Below are 19,570 nucleotides of genomic sequence, written 5' to 3'. Positions count from 1 at the left end.
CAGACCACGTAAGTTGCTCTGAGAAATCAATGATATAGAAAATACATATTTTTGATAAATTTTGAATAAAAACAACTAAGGTCTACTATGCCCCCCCCCCCCCTTTCCTGTACTCATCAAAGTTTTATCAAGTGATTAAAAAAATATGTTGAATTAAGTAGCAAAAGACAGTTCTTATGCAATTTTTAATACCATATTTTTGATCTAATTAGCATTTATGGGAGTGGCACTGATTACTTCTCTATTGGAATTTGTCTTCTAGCTGGGATTAAGGTGAGGAATTAACTTGTAACCATGATATAATGTCCATAAGGTTCACTCACACCTTAATTATTTAAATCTTTAAAAGAAAATTTGGTGTAAGAGGTGTTTGTTACAGTTCTAAATAAAATTTAAAGTCCTTTCAACTTGTCTTAACTGTTTAAGAGATTTAGAGTATTAAATATATCCCCTAATTAAACCTCTATATACCTAGGTAAATTGTTATGAGTGGTGATTATAAGATATTGTTGTTCATTACTAAAGTGACATAAATATAAGTTCTTTATATATACAATATAGATATTGTAGGGGAAGCTTTATTTCCTTCAGTTGATGGACAGCTAGAGAGGTTTACCTGTGATAGATTGACAGCTAAAGGTGTCAGTTGAAACACATTGTGTAGAACGACAGAACAGTGCCCTATAGTACTCAGCTGTGACTCCAAGTTTTTATTTTTTTTTTCCTTGGTTTTCTTTTTGTGTTTTTTCTTCTGTTCTTAGCTGTGGTTATGTTTTCTGTTATATGGAATTTTTAAAGTAACCAAAGGTGAGCTCTCTCTCTTCTTTTTTTAAATGTTTAAAGTGTGTTTAGAACTGAATCCATCTTAATTATATACCAGTGTGTTTACCGGCTTCTACAATAAGCTGAAGAAAAAGATAAATAAGAGAGATAGAGATATTATACAATCAGGTCTTACAATGTCTTCATTTGTAAATGCAAGCTTGGTATTTTGTTACTGGTAACACCCCGGGACAGAAAATGACATATTGACCTTTGATTCACATATATTCATTCAGTCAGAGAAGGGATAGGTGAAAAGGGTAAAAAAAAATTACTGTTTGTGACATATCATAACTGGTCAGAGGTTGGTGTGAGGGCCGAGATCTGGGCTAAAGTGGGACACTTGTTGCATCACGCCAGTCATGAATGTTGTGAATGAGCTACTGATACGTAAACCTCTCATTCGACAGTAGTTAAAGAAGTACAGTGTTTTATTTGCACATTATATACTTAGTATCACTTCAGTGATTTTCCACAATCTAGAAGATGTTACTTCACAAGACGATATAGGATTTATTTTCATTTGTATCAGGTAATTATTCAGCAAAGTTTCACTTGGCATTATAAATTTGATTTATGGCGGCTATTCAGTGCATATTGAATTCATAGTGACTTCTGTATGTAAATGATTGCTTATTTGTTTGTATATCTAAGGTATTAAGACTGTATAAGTAGTTGGAGTGGAACATTGGGACTCTGATGTCAGTCTTGTGGCTGTTTGTCTGTCCCCTATAAGTGTTTAATACAACATTTTGTAACAATATCTGTTTATTTTGACAACCTCAGATTAAATTGTCCACTTTAAATTGTCATCTGTTGTTGTCTGTGCTTATTTGTACCACATTAGTAATAATTGGTCTACGTAAGGGGCCCAGGGGACATAATGTGTGTTATGGCGTCGATGTGACCCCTAGAGTGATATTACACCTTTATAGGATATGCTGATACACCTGAATTACAATCCCAGAGAGTCAACAGGTAGAAGTCTCTCATTATCATATTCCAGGTAAAAAAAATTAGATTGTTAAATCATGGAGAGAAAATGACCCAGCACTGGTGTCGGGCTGTCACTCGTTATGAAGCTGAGGAACCTAGCGGATGTATTTTTAGTTTGGAGCAGAAAGAGGTCCAAAATCAGTGAACAGGGTTCATTACCTCACTCGACATCATGGTAATTAAGGAACCATCACCACTCTGCACTGTGTTTCCCAGCCTTATAATTTGAAATTAAAATTTCTTAATTATATTTTTTTTTAATTGCAGTCCGGAAGTGCGAGCTTTCCTGAATCTGGATAATCCGCGGAATGTGCAGGACTCTGTAGACAACTTTGATGATTCGGAAGCCATGGTGAGACGGTTAATAAACTGTTTATTTGAAGAAAAATATACCAACTTTGAATTGAAGTAATTCAAATGAGATCATTAATTTTTCATAAATTAAATTTTCATAGAATGAAAGAGATGTCAACCCGGTCAATTTAGGACCCAGTGAAAAGAAAACGTAAGTTAAAAGTTATGAGTGAAGAAATATATTTTAACACTTATAGACATATTGCAATTATAAGCATAAAAATTTTATAAGTTTATTATAAATGAGAGAGAAAGATCCTTTAACATCAATGCATCAAATTTTTATGTGTAATTTGCATTGCAGTGTTAAACCCAGTGATTTTGAATTCCTAAAAGTTATTGGAAAGGGGAGTTTTGGGAAAGTATTACTAGCAAGAAATAAAAATGAGGGGAACATTTATGCCATCAAAGTGCTACAAAAACAGGCAATCATGAAACGGAATGAAGTGAAACATATTATGTCAGAACGGAATGTACTGCTGAAAAATGTCAAACATCCATTTCTAGTGGGACTTCACTACTCATTCCAAACAGTGGATAAATTATACTTTGTTCTGGATTATGTTAATGGAGGAGAGGTGAGTACCTTTTGTCACCTACTGCTTATTTTTATCATTCCTCAACATTTTAATTTATATTTGATGAATGTCATACCCACTGGGATTTGAGAGTTAACACCTGTCAATTGACATCTAGACTTTTTTTTTTTTTTTACCTTTTCTGGGGGTAAAATCTCCACAACCCCACAAAGTTTTCACCTGATGATCGATCTTAAATATAACATGTAAATGTCACTTAATTAATGAATCATCAAGTGTTAACCCAGGTCTTAGGCTGGTCTCAATATGTCAGATAGGAGAGTGAACCTCGGAGATTTATGTCTCTGTTACTGGCAACAAAGTCTGCTAGGTTTTTAACTTCCACCACAGCTGATAATTAACTCTTCTAAATCATATATTTCACCTTTAAAAATTATTGTCTACATAATGACACATTATTTAGAATTTCACTGTTCTCTTTATTTTCTGTAATATCTTCAGACAAAAGATGTCTGTCCTTTATATCAGAAACTGAAAAAAAAAACTAGAACATTCTCTGTTCATCATACCTGTCTCTGTTATAATACTGCATATCATTATTTCACAACATAATATGTTCTAGTTTTCTGCACTATTTTTGTTAAATTAATTTTGAATCCAGAACAGTCTGCATTTATTTTTACCATACTTTGGTTTTTGTTTGCAGGTGTCATTATTTTTCTACATGATTATGATTTTGCTTCTATTTCTGTAAAATATATTTTTCAAATCTTTGATCATTTTTGTTAATTGCTGTAAGAACTAAGAAATATACAACAGAGGCCTGATTGACAGCTAAGGGGAGACAATAAGACAACCCTGACGTCATGGTGCTGAAGTACTAGTTAGCCCCGCATATGAAATAATGATATTCAGATTGTATAGCTCCAGGCCTTTTGTTGAAGCAGGATTCCATATTTAGAAGTCCTATAAACAAAATAAATGACACAACAGAATTCATATAATTTAATTTTTCATCCAGTATTTTTCCATCTATTTCAGCTGTTTTTCCATCTTCAGAGGGAGCGATATTTTCCAGAACAACGAGCCAAATTTTATGCTGCTGAAATGGCCAGTGCCATTGGTTACCTGCATTCCTTAAACATTATCTACAGGTACTGATTGTGTCACTACTCAAAAATCTCTGTTCTGACAACATTATGCAATCATGCCTGGATTAGCCATTTATTTGAAAGTCTTTTGTTGAATATTTATATTTGAATCTTAAATTTCTAGGTAAAGAAGGAGGGAGGTGGTGTAATTGATTTCTCCCTGTTCTTTGTGTACATTGCTTTTGTGAAAAAAATGATTAATTCTGGGGAAATGCATACAAGAGAATTTTCCCAAGTGCAGTAGTATACATGCATGGTCTTATGTCTGTATTTGGTATTGATGACAAATAGGTCTGAAGTACATGGCCCCTGTCACGATTGTACAGGCAGTGCTTTCTACAACATATGTCTTTAATGGTAGGGCCAATGTTAAGGGGCTATGAATTTCACTAACTTACATTTGCTTTACCACCATTTCCGGTCCTATTTTGTACAACCTTTATTTAACTACTGGTAAATGTTGATTAATGAATTGGAAGGTGAGACTATTTTTTGGTGTAGGTAAAAAGACAGGGTAACATGCCTCGTGTCACTGTTAGCCGTATTTACATACTGACAAGCTGAAACCCAAGACCACACTGATTTCATTTCCTTGTTAAAATTTACATTTGTGTAAAATAGATTCTAAATTAATACAGTGAAACAATGAAATTACATTTAAGAATTCAAGGTATTTGTAAATATTTTGAGATGCATATGACAATATGAATATGCAATTCTTAGAAAATTCTAGAGCTTTTAACTTATTTTTTCAACAACATGGTAATTAAAATTGTTGCGTTACTTCAACATTACACCTTAGTAATGATTTTTTTTTTTTTTTTTTTTTTGGTCCTTGAAAAATTTGGTTTGCATGTTCATAGAGTGTACAGGTTCTTTCCACAAACATATTTAGTGTGTTTATTTCTCCATCAAATCTGAAAGCAATGCTAATATGTATTGGCTTATTGTACTAAAGAAAACTATTTTTCAATTTCTTTCAAATTATGATAGTTTTTAATTTTTCGTGGTTACAATTAAAAATGTAAACATTTAACTAATCATTTGAATAAAGGAACTATCATATTACTTGTATTTAAAAAGCAAAAGCAGTCCTTAAGACTTTGACTCAAGCATTGTGAATATTATTGTAAGCAACTGAATTTATATATGTTGACATTATTCTTAGTAAAGTCTTTTATGTGTGGCATTTCTTGTGTTTTTCAGAGATCTCAAGCCAGAAAATATTCTTCTAGATTCTAAGGTAAATTGCTACAGATTGATCCATGTCCATGAGTACATCTAGTTGTACCTTATTCTGATGAATACTTAAAATAAAGCTGTAAAATCTATTTTTTAGTATCTGATCTATTGAGGATTTTAATTGTAATTTTTTGATGGTTAATTTTACAGGGTCATATAACACTTACAGATTTTGGTCTGTGTAAGGAGGGGATCGAGGGCATGGGGACGACCAACACTTTCTGTGGGACACCAGAGGTATGTAGCCTTTATTAGTGACCTTAAGAGTGAATTTTAATTAAGAGGGACTTGGGATTATGTAAGCCAAGTTAGACATTCCTAAAATATTCATAACAGTCGCAGACTGTCATAATTTCTTGGCATTATTTTCAATGCCAAATTCATAATTAATCAAAAATGGTAATAAATTTCACTCAGTTCAATAATTTATTAAAAAAACAACAACAGGTAATTAAACTTAATTACATAGATTGTGTCATGGATCAGGCACTTAACTTCCTGAGAACTTGATATGAAAATCTTGTTTTTAAATTTCACATGATCAAATCTTAATTATGGCATTAGGTGAGGATTTTTTGAGATTTAAATCAAGGTGACACTCATAACTAATTATGTAAACATGCAGTATGCTCATTACCAAATCAATATTTTAATAAAGTTCATGTCTAACAATTTGCTGTGGTTAAAAACATGTTCCTGCCCTGTTTTTTTGTCTGCAGGGTTTCTCCATGTTCACATCCCATGGTGCCCGCTGTTTCACTGTTGTGTGTTTCGACTCTGTGTTGAAACAAAAAAATCTCCTTTCCGCGACAAATCGTACTGCTATTCCATGATTATAATTTTTGCTTTTCTACAACTTAATTTATAATGTACTTTCATTTGCTTGGTAAATGTCTTACCACTGCAACTCCTTTTGCATCAGTTGAAATTGTAGCTTTGCATACTTTTTTACTCTGCGTTGGTAAGAAACTTCACCTTTATTTAAAACATTCAGTGTATATTATACATAGATCACCACAGTTTGTTTCAGTATGGATAATTTTCATGACTTCCGAAAACTATCACCGACTAGAGTGAACTGTGAAATTCATTCTTTTAATTTTTTATTGCACCGTGAGCTCATACTCACTACTACTGACTAGAATTCTATGAGGAAATAACAAAAAATACAGGTAAATATAGGCAACTATTGGATGTTAAGTACTATTAAGTGCTATGTGGCCATTGAAAAATCATGAAAATGAAGTGTCAAATAAAGGAGATAGCACACAACTTATAGTTAAAACCAATCGTGGAAAGGCAGTATGAAGTAGTCGTGGAAAAGCTGAATTGTGAAATTAAATTGTGGAAAAGCAGGACGGCTGTGGTGCCTTATCCTCCTTTGGCCTTGGATATGATCTAGACAGTTTCCCCTTTCTGTTTATTGACATCATTCTATCCCTGTGTGTTAAGACCCCTAAACAAGCTGAGAATATCAGTTAAATTTTTCTCAGTGCATATTCAGGATTGATGAACAAGGAAGTAGTTTTTCTTTTTTCACCTGCAGGGAGGCAGATTAGGATTTTAATTAATTAGCATACATACTTACTTCTAATCTTAACATTAGTAGTCAAAGCCTGGGGTTTTAAAAAAAAATTTTTTTTAGAAACCACAAAGTGACATATGAATAAAAAACACTTAACATGAATTAACATGATGTAACATAGTGCGTATTTATGAGAACAATTCATTCTCTGGTTGTTGACATCGCACCGAAGAACTCTAGTTAATGCATCTTATGTCAAGAAACTTTTAATTGTCACATAAACTCAATTTGTATTGAAAGCAATTTCCTGCCCAGTGAATAATTGTTAAATATGCACATTTTCATAAGAAAATTTTTCAGGTTTTGTTATCTTTTTAAATTTGATTTTTGTATGTGTTTTTACTATTATTATTATTATTTTTTTTACAAATGCCACAATTATCGGATAACATATGGTCCTAATGGACAGAGGGTTCATATAACTACGTAGTATGCTATTCTATATGCATACCAAGTACTGTCACAATTCTTGTTTTCATGTCAAAATAAAAACAGGTGCCGGGGCACCGACTAACACCTATTACATTTAGTCTTTGACTTGCAGATCAGGTAAATGTTAATTAAGTAATAATTGATTGGTTTGGTTTATGTTTTAGTACCTGGCCCCTGAAGTGTTGCGGAAGCAGCCCTATGATAAGACAGTAGATTGGTGGTGTCTGGGGGCCGTTATGTACGAAATGATGTATGGACTGGTATGTAACCTATGTACTCTAAACTCAGAATTGTAAGAAGTCTTTGTGCTGTGGTTCCAACATCTTTATTAATTACAAAGTTTGTCATATCAATAGGAATTTTTTTTATACATTTCAAATGTCACATAAATAGCCTTTACTAATATTTCAGGATTTAAGCCAGTTAATTGTAAATTTCGGTGTGTATGTATGGTTTATTTTTATATCTATTATTCAGCCCCCGTTCTACAGTCGGGACACAGCTGAGATGTATGACAATATCCTATATAAACCGCTCCGACTACGAACTAACGTATCACAGTCTGCGAGACAGATATTAGATGGGGTGAGTATCAGAAAATACAACTCACGCAAGTGACTCCTAAAAAAATACAACATTTATTAATTAAATTCACTGGAAATCTTACAGTAAAACTTGCTTATAAGGAAGTCCTGTGGACATGAATTTTTAGCTCCTCATAGGTTCATTTAAGAAAATGTTATAATTATATAAGGGATGGGGAAAAGATTTAACTTCTTAATAACTTAGATATTCCTTGTATCAGAGTTCCTTATAAGCAAGTATTAAATATGAAGGTTGTTCAGTAAAAATCATCACTGAATTATTGTAAATTAATTAAACTATTGTAAAGTAAAAAATTAATAGTTGGCAATTAACTAAGGTTTATGTATGAATTTAGTTATTACAAAAAGAGAAGGAACAGAGACTGGGCTCAAAGAGGGATTTCCAGGAGATCCGCAATCATAATTTCTTTGCTGACATGAATTGGGACGATCTGGACGGCAAGAAGATTAATCCTCCATATAACCCCAACGTGGTAGGTTTTTATTTAGTTAGATATCTATCTCAAACAGTAAAAAAACAACTATTATATACCCAACTGTGTATCACTCAGTTTTACTGTTGACTTCATACAACCATATGACGGTGTGATCCCAACTTTCCAGATCACCACACTGGTTTTCTGAATCCATATCACCCCTCTCTGAAACTGATGACGTAGTACACAGTATACATGGCATTTTTTTCTTGTGCACCAAAAAGTTCAATGAAAAAGTGTTTTGTTTAATAGTTAAAAGTTGTATAATTGATCCTAAAAGTTTTCTTCTTTTACATTTAGCTAATAATAGAGGGGTATACAATAAATTTATCATCATACCAGTAACTTGATCAGGTCTCGTTGACAGGCACGGATCATGAGATCAAACTCTCTTTTGATCTCATCATCCTCACCTGTCAACTCGATGTGATACGGCTCTTCAGATCAAGGTACTGTTATAATAAAATATATTTGGTAAACTTTAAATATTTATCTCAAACAGTAAGTCCAACATGGTTGCATTTTACCAAGATACCTCACCCAAACAGGAAGATATCAAAGATCAAATAACTTTTCCAAAATTTCATGAATTAAATTTTCATTATTTTCCTTTCAGAGTGGTCAGCTTGATTTAAAGCACTTTGATCCAGAATTTGTTCGAGAACCAGTACCTGGTAAGTTAGATCATCAGTACAAGTCAAATTCTGTAAAATTTTGTTTATTGGACCAAGAAATTAATACAAATTAATACATGTACATGTTATTAATCTTTTTTTTTTTGGTCCCAGTTTTGATATATTGTACAATCCCTTTACAGAAAACCAGAGATATCTGCCCATATATTATTTGTTTAAACTTTTATGGGTGAGAAACATGTCATATGAGTGTTGAGTTTGACTGAGAAATTACTAATGATTGATATTTTAATTTCAGCTTCAGTTGGAAAGTCTGTAGGGAGCTGTAAGCTAGTTAGCGCCAGTGTGATGGAAGCTGACAACATGTTCCAAGGATTTTCTTATGTCCCTCCTGCAGAAGATGCCTTCAGCTAGGACCAACTGTTGTCTGCTTCTGTCATCATCCCTGTGCATATAGTCTGTGATTGGTCAGCACATCTTACATCACAACCAATGAACAAATAGCTGAGTGGAAACTGCTGAGTGGGAGATCCTAAGACTTGTTTGTGATTGCTTAAAGAAGGATACTGTTAATTTAAGGATTGTTGTTGGGTTGTTCGTTGAATGATTAATGGTAGGAGTCCCCAGCTTTGTGCTGTTCAGCAATAATAGGGAGATAGGTTGTTTCTGTGATCCTGTGACACAATAATGTCTTTCAGCAACTGTTTTACAGACTGAAGAAGTGAATCTTGTCTGATTCGGTGGAGGTGATGGATTTTCATCAATATGTACATCCTATGTCTGTTGTTGATTGACAGACAAAATATACTGGTCAATTTGTTAAAAACAACGATATCTGACAAACAGTCGTAAACTGGTCAGTTTTGTGACCCATTTTCTACTTGGTTACAAGTACATTCATGTTTGTAATTTATTGTTTATTTTCCCATCAATTGTATTCCAGAATCAGTATAAAGCATATTCTTTTTATTCTAATATTTTCAATATTTTATTGTTTTGTGCCTTCTCTCTTGCTTTTTGATATTTGAAAGTTGATTGTGTCAATTTATAGGGCAGATACCTTTAGCATTATATCACATTTTATCTTTGTATCATGGAAATATAGAATTTTGATTCATGTTGATATAATTTAGTATTTCAAAAAATTTTCCATCCATTCTAAATGCACGGATAAAACACAACGAACTTCTATGTACATCCTATAATGAAATGACTGGTCCCGGTTTTATTTTTATATTGTTCACACAAACTAATGAATTACATATCAGAAATCATGAACCTGTCATTTTACTAGTGGTATTGTCCACATATTGTGGGCCAGTTTTACATTTTGCCAGAAGATTTTTTTATATAAACATTATAGGTGCTGTGATATTTATCTGCCAGTATCGCTAGGGGCAGATAACTACCAGTATTGCTATGGGCAGATAACTGCCTTGTCCAGCCAGAACTCTGGTGGTTTATTTCTGGAACAGTGATACTGTGATTTTTTAATACAAAAATATTGTTATTTGTTTAATATATTGTTATTGAGCAACATGTGTATATGAAATACTCAATGTGCAATTGATTATACAATGAGGAATCAAATGACAATAAAACAGATATAAAAAGTTACAACTGGGTCTTCTTTTCTTGTTTTCTAATTATAGTGCTATCACTCATAAGAATAAAATCATGTTGGAATTTCATCCAAATGTGAACTTAAACTGAAAAACTATGATGCAACTTATCATTAAAGGGTATTTATCATGTAAATATACAACTGATCTTGAACTGTATTGAACTGAGAAAAACTCATTATATAGCCAGCCAATCATTCAACCGTTAAATTACCCACTACGCAAAGTTGAAGATGCCTTTACTGGCTCTATAATGAATCTTTCTCCTAGAGTGATATAGCCAGTACCAGAGTGAGGCTCCGCCCCCTACATGTTTGATGTGGATTTATATCCTCGATATTTTATTTTTTCAGGAACCGTTTTATATACCAATAATTGTCAAAACTTTAAAGAATGAGGGTGCGTTTGATTTGGGTCTGGGCGCACTTGATATGATATAGGGTTTGTGGTATATAGGAAAGGGATATATTTTCCCGATACTTGTTTTAATTTGCTCAAAGAAGCTGTGAAATATGACTAGATGAATCATTTGGTACAAAATATAACATTTTAAAATGTGTTTTCCCTAAAAATTTACTATGTAATACTAGTAAGTCCCTCTCCCCGTGCAGCACTGGACTATTTACATGTATTGATTAAGAAAAATAAACCAATGGTTCAGTGATCAGTTACGTATAACAATGGCTACAGCGCTATCTTTGTTTAAATTAAAAAAGGAGGGTACCGAAGAACAGAATTTATATTCGGAAAACAAAATTGACGGGGGTTGGGTGGGCCTAGCTATATATTGAGACTTCTCCTCGGAAGACTCGCTATATAGTAAGACTTCTCCCCGGAAGAATGGCTATAGAATGAGACTTCTCCGGGTGGGGGTGGGGGGGTGGGGTGGGGGTCTCACTATATAACCAGGTCCGGGATAAAGGTGGGGGGGGGGGGTCCCACAACATTGTCAATCTGCCGAGGGGGAAAATTCACTATATTGCCAGTCTTCCGGGGAAATCTCCAATCGCATCTTCTCGGACCTTTCGGCATGCTCGGAAAAACACCTCCAATGTATTTATATCACTGGATATTAAATCAAATACATAAATAAATAATAAAGTGGGGAAATATATATTGTGGAAGAAGGTTTTCTAGAAGAAAATGATAAATTTTCTATTTAAAAAAAAATACTGACTAATTAATACTGTTAAGTCTTGCTTCCTAGATTTCCATGCCGACTACACTCTGAATTGCATGTGTTTCGTGTAGTGGAATATTTAACGTTAGCTTTTGGTCTGTTTTCCAAAATACATTATTAATTTATTAGATTAATAATTAAAATAATATATTGCTATTTAAATAAATAACCTCAATTTAGCCTTTTAAAATATACATGTCGACCTCCACCTTTAATTTTTTTTTTCTGAATATATAACTTTGACCATTCTGAAGTAAAATGAGTAAAATACTATTAGTATTAAGACTTTCAAATAATTTTATTGCTTGTTTAGTGTTTTTAATGCCAAAAAGAAATGACACATTTATGAGTGGGGAAGTCATATTATTGATAATGCGAAGTAATCTGGAACTTTTTCTTGGTCACAATTTTCAAAGAATAAGACTGCATTTGATGCAATGATTCATTCAGGTAAAAAGAAAAAAAACAAAAGAGGAAATACTCCGACAAAGTATTGTTAAAATGTAATTTTCAGTTACAGTGCAGGAAAGTCATACGCATTGTATTAAATGTACCGTAGTTCTGAAAGACGCACAATTGACCCCTATTAGCTCTCATTTTTATTCATGAAAGAAAATTTCTCGTTATTTCCTTCTAGGCAACTTTCTTTAAAAAAAAAAAGTAATATTAAAAAAAAAAAAAACAGAAAAAAACATGCGCATCTTGTAATGGATAATGATTGTATTTTCTAGTGTGTAATAAAGGGAGAAGATACTAATTTGAAATAGGTGATATAACCTATTGGACGGATCAGTGATATCACTCATTTGACATAACTATAGCTGATATATCATACATTCTTATCAGTAATATCAAGTTATGAATTGGCAAAAACGCCAAATCGAATTGGAGTAAATTAAAAGCTAGTCTGTAATTTTTTCCCCCAAAATATATAGTAATGTCACCAATTCCATCTGTTGATATGATTAACTTAAAAGCTACTAGAACTAAGAAATTAATTCACAAGAAAAAGTAAAGCATCCCCACACTATCTAATCCGAGCCGGCCGAGGTTTGCTGAATGAGTGTCCAATCAGTGCCGTAAGGAAGATAACTCTCGTGTGTTTCTGAAAGTGCTTTGTGGTAACGCACTCAGTTTGAAAAAAAAAATCAAAGTGCGTTAAAATTGGAACAAATGCACTTTAAAAAAAATTTCAAAGTGCGTTACGAGTGTACATCAACATTTTGGACTTGGAATTTAACAATAGCATTATTTTGTTATATTTCTTTCGAAAATAACTGATGAATTGATCTACCCTCATCGAGAATGAGGAGCCGACAGGTAGAAGGTCCCTCAGCCCAACTCTTGTCTTTCCTACCCAAATGTATGTATTTAAATAACTGGTATTGATATACTTTCTCTCAATAAATTTTAGTTAATGTACAATAGATGAAAAAAAAAAAAACTGAGATAAGCTTTCCCGAAAAAAACCCCGCAATTCTATTATATTAAGGAAGAGATGCCCAGGGGCCATATCGCTGATTTAAGCAACAATAGCCAACTAACTATACTTTGGCCAAAGTAGCTTTACAAAATCAAATACAATACAGATCCAAAAAAAAATGTATAAAATGCATAAATATTTTTTCATACCTCATAATACTAATCAATAGATAGATAGATGAATATGATAGAGACAGATAGAGAGATAGAGAATAAAATCATATTTGCTCCCTTTTCCCTAAAAAAAAAATGCGATGTTTTAAGTCACTTATCGACCCCCTACATCTACCGAACTTATTACAGACTTGATTAAATTATAAAAGAAACGAAATTGTGCTATTAAACAATCATTCCTCCATTATTTCTAAAAGACCCATTTCCCTTTTATAACAATTACGAGAACTTTTGGGAGCAAGACAACCCCTAAAAACTTAAAACGTCTATATCTCGGACCCTGAAGTGACGTCGTCGCCAAAGATTTGTCCAATAAGGTTCAAATAATTACTTACCATACCTAAAATTTGCAAGGATATTGACCAAGCCGTGAACATTTTTTTTTCAAAGTGCGTTAATATGGTCGATATTAACACACTTTGAAAAGAAATTTTATTTTTCAAAGTGCGTTAACTGGGTCCAAAATTTAAAGCACTTTGACATTTTTTATCAAAGTGCTTAATTTTTCAAATTGCGTTGTAACAGTGCTTTCTAAAACACATATTTCTATAAATGTATGTATTCTGTAAATGTATGTATAACTTCATTCATACAAGCCAGGAACAGATCATCCAGAAAATATTCTCTCATTTCATGTGAAAATTTTTAAATGCAATTCATCAGCAGTGACATGGTATAGTCAGCTGTTTACAAAAGGGCGAGGGGAACTCGTCAAAAATGTTACCTTGTTAATACCGTAGACCTGACGACTACAAAGGATTCTATATTTATTAACGCAAACAACCTTTGCCAACAATAGGCTGCACTGACTGACCACCCACAAACTCTGCCACTGTCAACAGTAGACTGCATTAAGTAACCACCTGCAGACTACCAACAGTGAGCTGCCACTGAATGACCACCTCTAGACTCGACCACTGCTAACAGTAGGCTGCACTAAGTGACCACCTCCAGACTTTGCGAACAGTAGGCTGCCACTGAATGACCGACTCTGCCACTGCCAACAATAGGCTGCACTGAATAACCACCCCCGGACTCTGTGAATAGTAGGTTGCACTGAGTGACCACCCACAAAGTCTGCCACTGTCAACAGTAGACTTCATTGAGTAACCGGCTCCAGTCTCTGCCAACACTAAACTGCCATTAAATGACCATGCACCTGAAGACCTTGCCACTGTCAACAGTAGGCTGCACTAAGTGACTACCACCAGACTCTACCAACAGTAGGCTGCCACTTAGTGACTACCTCCAGACTCTGCCACTAGTAGACTGCACTGAGTGACTACATCCAGACTCTGCCACTGTTAACAGTAGACTTCACTGAGTGACTACCCACAGACTATGCCACTGTTAATAGTAGACTTCACTGAGTGACTATCCACAAACTCTGCCACTGTCAACAGTAGGCTTCACTGCATGAGTGACTACCCCAAGACTCTGCCACTGTTAAGAGTAGGCTTCATTGAGTAGGCTTCACTGAGTGACTACCCCAAGACTCTGCCATTGTCAACAGTAGGCTTCACTGAGTGACTACCTACAGACTCTGCCACTGTCAACAGTAGGCTTCACTGAGTGACTACCCACAGACTCTGCCACTGTCAACAGTAGGCTTCACTGAGTGACTACCCCAAGACTCTGCCACTGTCAACAGTAGGCTTCACTGAGTGACTACCCCAAGACTCTGCCACTGTTAACAGTAGGCACTGAGTGACTACCCCAAGACTCTGCCACTGTCAACAGTAGTTTTCACTGAGTGACTACACCAAGACTCTGTCACTGTCAAAAGTAGACTTCACTGAGTGACTACCCACAGACTCTGCCACTGTTAACAGTAGGCTTCACTGAGTGATTACCCACATACTCTGCCACTGTCAACAGTAGGCTTCACTGAGTGACTATCCCAAGGATTTGCCACTGTCAACAGTAGGCTTTATTGAGTGACTACCCCAAGGCTTTGCCATTGTCAACAGTAGGCTTCACTGAGTGACTACCCCAAGACTCTGCCACTGTTAAGAGTAGGCTTCACTAAGTGACTACTCCAAGACTCTGCCACTGTCAACAGTAGACTTCACTGAGTGACTACTCACAGATTCTGCCACTGGAAACAGTAGGCTTCACTGAGTGACTACCCACAGACTCTGCCACTGTCAACAGTAGGCTTCACTGAGTGACTACCCACAAACTCTGCCACTGTCAACAGTAGGCTTCACTGAGTGACTACCCACAGACTCTGCCACTGTCAACAGTAGTTTTCACTGAGTGACTACCGCAAGACTCTGCCACTGTCAACGGTAGGCTTCATTGAGTGACTAACCCAAGACTCTGCCCTGCCAATGTCAACAGTAGGCTTCACTGAGTGACTACCCCAAGACTCTGCCACTGTCAACAGTAGGCTTCACTGAGTGACTACGTCAAGACTCTGCCACTGTCAACAGTAGACTTCACTGAGTGACTACCCACAAACTCTGCTACTGTTAACAGTAGACTTCACTGAGTGACTACACACAGACTCTGCCACTGTCAACAGTAGGCACTGAGTGACTACTCCAAGACTCTGCCACTGTCAACAGTAATTTTCACTGAGTGACTACCCCAAGACTCTGCCACTGTTTAGAGTAGGCTTCAATGAGTGACTACTCACAGACTCTGCCACTGGCAACAGTAGGCTTCACTGAGTGACTAACCACAAACACTGCCACTGTTAACAGTAGGCTTCACTGAGTGACTACCCACAGACTCTGCCACTGTCAACAGTAGGCTTCACTGAGTGACTTCCCACAGACTCTGACATTGTCAACAGTAGGCTTCACTGAGTGACTACCCCAAGACTCTGCCACTGTCAACAGTAGACTTCACTGAGTGACTACCCACAAACTCTGCCACTGTTAACAGTAGACTTCACTGAGTGACTACCCACAAACTCTGCCACTGTCAACAGTAGGCACTGAGTGACTACTCCGAGACTCTGCCACTGTCAACAGTAGTTTTCACTGAGTGACTACCCCAAGACTCTGCCACTGTCAACAGTAGGCTTTATTGAGTGACAACCCCAAGACTCTGCCCTGCCACTGTCAACAGTAGGCTTCACTGAGTGACTACCCCAAGACTTCGCCACTGTCAACAGTAGGCTTCACAGAGTGACTACCCACAAACTCTGCCACTGTCAACAGTAGGCTTCACTGAGTTACTACCCCAAGACTCTGCCACTGTCAACAGTAGGCTTCACTGAGTGACTACTCCAAGACTCTACCACTGTTAAGAGTAGGCTTCACTGAGTATTCGGCTCCAGACTATGCCATTGTCAACATTTGGCTGCATGAATGACCACCCCAAGACTCTAGGCTGCACTGATTGATCATCCCCAGAGTGTGCTAGCCGTGGACTGCCACTGGGTGACCACCTCCAGTCCCTCCCTCTCTATCTGTCAATGCTTGCAGCGCTGCCGTCTGAGTTACAGTATCTATAATAAACATTCCTTTAATTATATGTATCACACATTAATTGCCATGCATGGAAATACCTATACCCAGAAAAAAGAAAAATAAAATAAAGAAGAATTGAATTGACTTTATTGGAAAATGGTTACTGGAATAATTACCCAATGACATTAGTCTCATCCTCGGAAAATTAACTATGTCACTGGTAAGTAATCCTTATTTATCACAACAAAGAAAGTCATGAATGGGTTATCATGTTACACTATGGCATAATTAAAAATAGATGCATAACAATGTACATGTAGATGCGTCGAGAAATCTACAATCCTTCAGTCGTACACAGTGGCGGATCCAGGACTTTCATAACGGGGGGGGGGGGGCAGTAGAAGGCAGGGGGTCTGGGGGCTGCATCGAAGCCCCCAGCGGTTCAAGGGCAAAGCCCTGACGAATTCTAACAAACAAGTGTTTTTTCCCTTGATTTTAGGATAATACAAACAAAATTTCAATAACAAAAAAATCAAACGGGGGGGGGGGGGGCGCACGCCCGGCGCGCCGGTGCTGGATCCGCTTTTGGTACAATTGCTTTTTGAAAGTGTTTGTAAATATTTACTTATTTAAAAAAACATTCATTTACTGAGTATATACATACTGTGTCAAAAAGCAAACATTTCTCATTCCTAATCAAAACAAAAAACAAACCAAGGGAATAAAAACAAACAATAGTGATATTGAACAAAAGCAATATAAAACAATAATTACCAAAGACGAAATGAAAGAATGCAAAAAACAAAAACAAAACAAAAACAAAAAAACAAAACAAAACAAACAAACAATCAAAACCAAAAAACAAACAAACAAACAAAAACACACACACACAAAAAAAACAAAAACCCCAAAGTAAGAAAGAAACAGAAACAAGAATATATACACATGTAGATCTAAATACCCAGTAAATAAAAACCCTGTTGACGCCTATAAATATCGTGTATGTGCTCGTTATCTTTCATCTTTATTGTATTTTCGTGCTTCTGTGTAGACTTCATTTGATGTACTTCTTGAATGGTCGAGCTATGGATTCTTTGTACCAATTTAAGATTACATGATTGAAAAGTCTTTGAACATAAAAATGTCAAAAGCCTGACAAATGTTTCAGATTTTATGACGTGCGAACTTATGAGGTAGAGTAAATTTTAATTGATTTTCTGATCCCGCATGGTGAGCTAAAAGATGATACAATGGAATTCGTAAAAGGGATACCCTTTTCACAAAAAAAGAAATAAGATGTTCAGAAATTATTTAGAAAAATATCAGACTTAAAATGTTACACCCTTCCATGGATATCAGCACCTGTGACCAAACACGTCATTGTTGGTAGACTTCTGAAGGGAAAAAAAGATCACATACGTAAATATTAGTATATCAATTTGCATAATCAATTATTATTATGGCACGCAAAATTTGTAGAACTAGTAAAATTCAATTTACATCTTATAATTTAGATTTATAAATCTATCTAATACTTTACAACGCTTAAACTCTTTAACAACTGCAGATCTGTAGCTGGTCTGAAAAAAAAAATTGGAATGGACGACCTTATTAACGACCTGTTTTCAACTATAAACAATATCAGTTGCGGATACAGGAATCTTGAAAATGGGGGGGGGGACCAGTTTGGGGTCCGGGTAGGGGCCCACGGCCACGCAAAAAAAATGATTTATTAAATCTTATGTATATTTTTGGACAAAAAAGGGGAGCCCTGTGCCCCCCTCCGCCAATGAATATAAATGTGAACGATATGTTTACGAATGTTAAACTAAGATTATCTCTCTGCAAGTACATATTAGAATAGTTTTTCCCCTAATTCATATGTATACATCTTTGCCCGTAAACCAAAATTGTAGTTTAGATTCAAATTACAAAAATCATCTGAACTCATTTTCGTATGATAAAAAAATGCGCTATTATTCGAAGCTTTTGCGAATAAATGAGAAATTCTAATGTGTTTTTTGCAAATAAACGCAAAACTTTCTCGGATAAACGTATACTTATGTGGGAAGGAAACCTTCACAAATAACCGCGGGAGAAAAAAAGCGCAACTTTAGCGTTTTCAACGTGAATTTTTTTGAAAAAAAAATTGATTGTTTGTGAAAGTTCGCGTTATTAGGCAACAAAATATTATTATAATTATGAATAAATGACCATAATGAACTTTCGAGGTTAATCGTTGTTCTGCGAAATTCTAAAACTATCCTTCTCAGATAAACTAAAAGTATTGTGTAAATTTTAATTTTTGGTCGTAAACAATAATATGTTGGTGCATATGAAAATTTATCTTCAACACGGTGAGTTTTTATTCAGTGTTGCTCTAACCAGGTTAATAAACCAAAAAAAAAAAAAAGTTTACCTAGAACAAGTTATGCATTGTAAATTATAGTTTAGGGTCGTAAAATATAGTTTTACATATATTAAGGTATTTCCGATCAAAATAATGTCTTTACAAAGTTACAAACATGATAAAAAAAATCAATAATTTTACTACGAAAGCCGTTATCATATTGCCATACAATTAAGAAGTAAACATGTATAATACGAAAAATTAACTGAATTACTGCGGTACGTGGCTTATACGTAAACAAAATGAGTTCCTGTTCTTCAAAAACAAACAAACAAACCAAAACAAAACAACAAAATATTCATTCACATTCAGAAAATGGCCACAGAAAGATATATCCTTGTAATTGATTTACAACACAAAATGTCCCTCGTGAATATATAACAGTCGACAACAGACGGCGTCCATCGACCAAGAATTACCATAGCCATCCAGGTAAAGAAAAG

General features: G+C 35.1%; 1 protein-coding gene across 4 annotated transcripts in view; it reads left to right on the top strand.

Annotated features, from left to right (window-relative positions):
* Positions 1-10,457, top strand: part of LOC133199617 (serine/threonine-protein kinase Sgk1-like) — a 57,435-nt gene extending 46,978 nt beyond the window's left edge. For 3 of the 4 annotated variants that reach the window (XM_061335463.1, XM_061335465.1, XM_061335467.1), the window contains 11 exons: positions 2,086-2,170; positions 2,274-2,323; positions 2,477-2,750; positions 3,753-3,865; positions 5,069-5,105; positions 5,255-5,341; positions 7,286-7,381; positions 7,599-7,706; positions 8,062-8,199; positions 8,819-8,876; positions 9,136-10,457. In XM_061335463.1, coding sequence (XP_061191447.1) covers positions 2,086-2,170; positions 2,274-2,323; positions 2,477-2,750; positions 3,753-3,865; positions 5,069-5,105; positions 5,255-5,341; positions 7,286-7,381; positions 7,599-7,706; positions 8,062-8,199; positions 8,819-8,876; positions 9,136-9,251 — 1,162 coding nt within the window. In that variant the 3' untranslated portion in view covers positions 9,252-10,457. Of the gene's footprint in view, positions 1-1,603; positions 1,994-2,085; positions 2,171-2,273; positions 2,324-2,476; positions 2,751-3,752; positions 3,866-5,068; positions 5,106-5,254; positions 5,342-7,285; positions 7,382-7,598; positions 7,707-8,061; positions 8,200-8,818; positions 8,877-9,135 lie in introns of those variants that run through there. The other variant, XM_061335466.1, reaches the window with a different exon arrangement.
* Positions 10,458-19,570: the final 9,113 nt, after the last annotated feature.

This window comes from Saccostrea echinata, unplaced genomic scaffold, assembly GCF_033153115.1.
Source record: "Saccostrea echinata isolate AGI-Se365-2 ecotype Australia unplaced genomic scaffold, CSIRO_AGI_Sech_v1 ptg000034l, whole genome shotgun sequence".
NCBI classification, from domain to species: Eukaryota; Metazoa; Mollusca; class Bivalvia; order Ostreida; family Ostreidae; genus Saccostrea; species Saccostrea echinata.
This window is presented reverse-complemented; position numbering and strand designations above follow the sequence as displayed.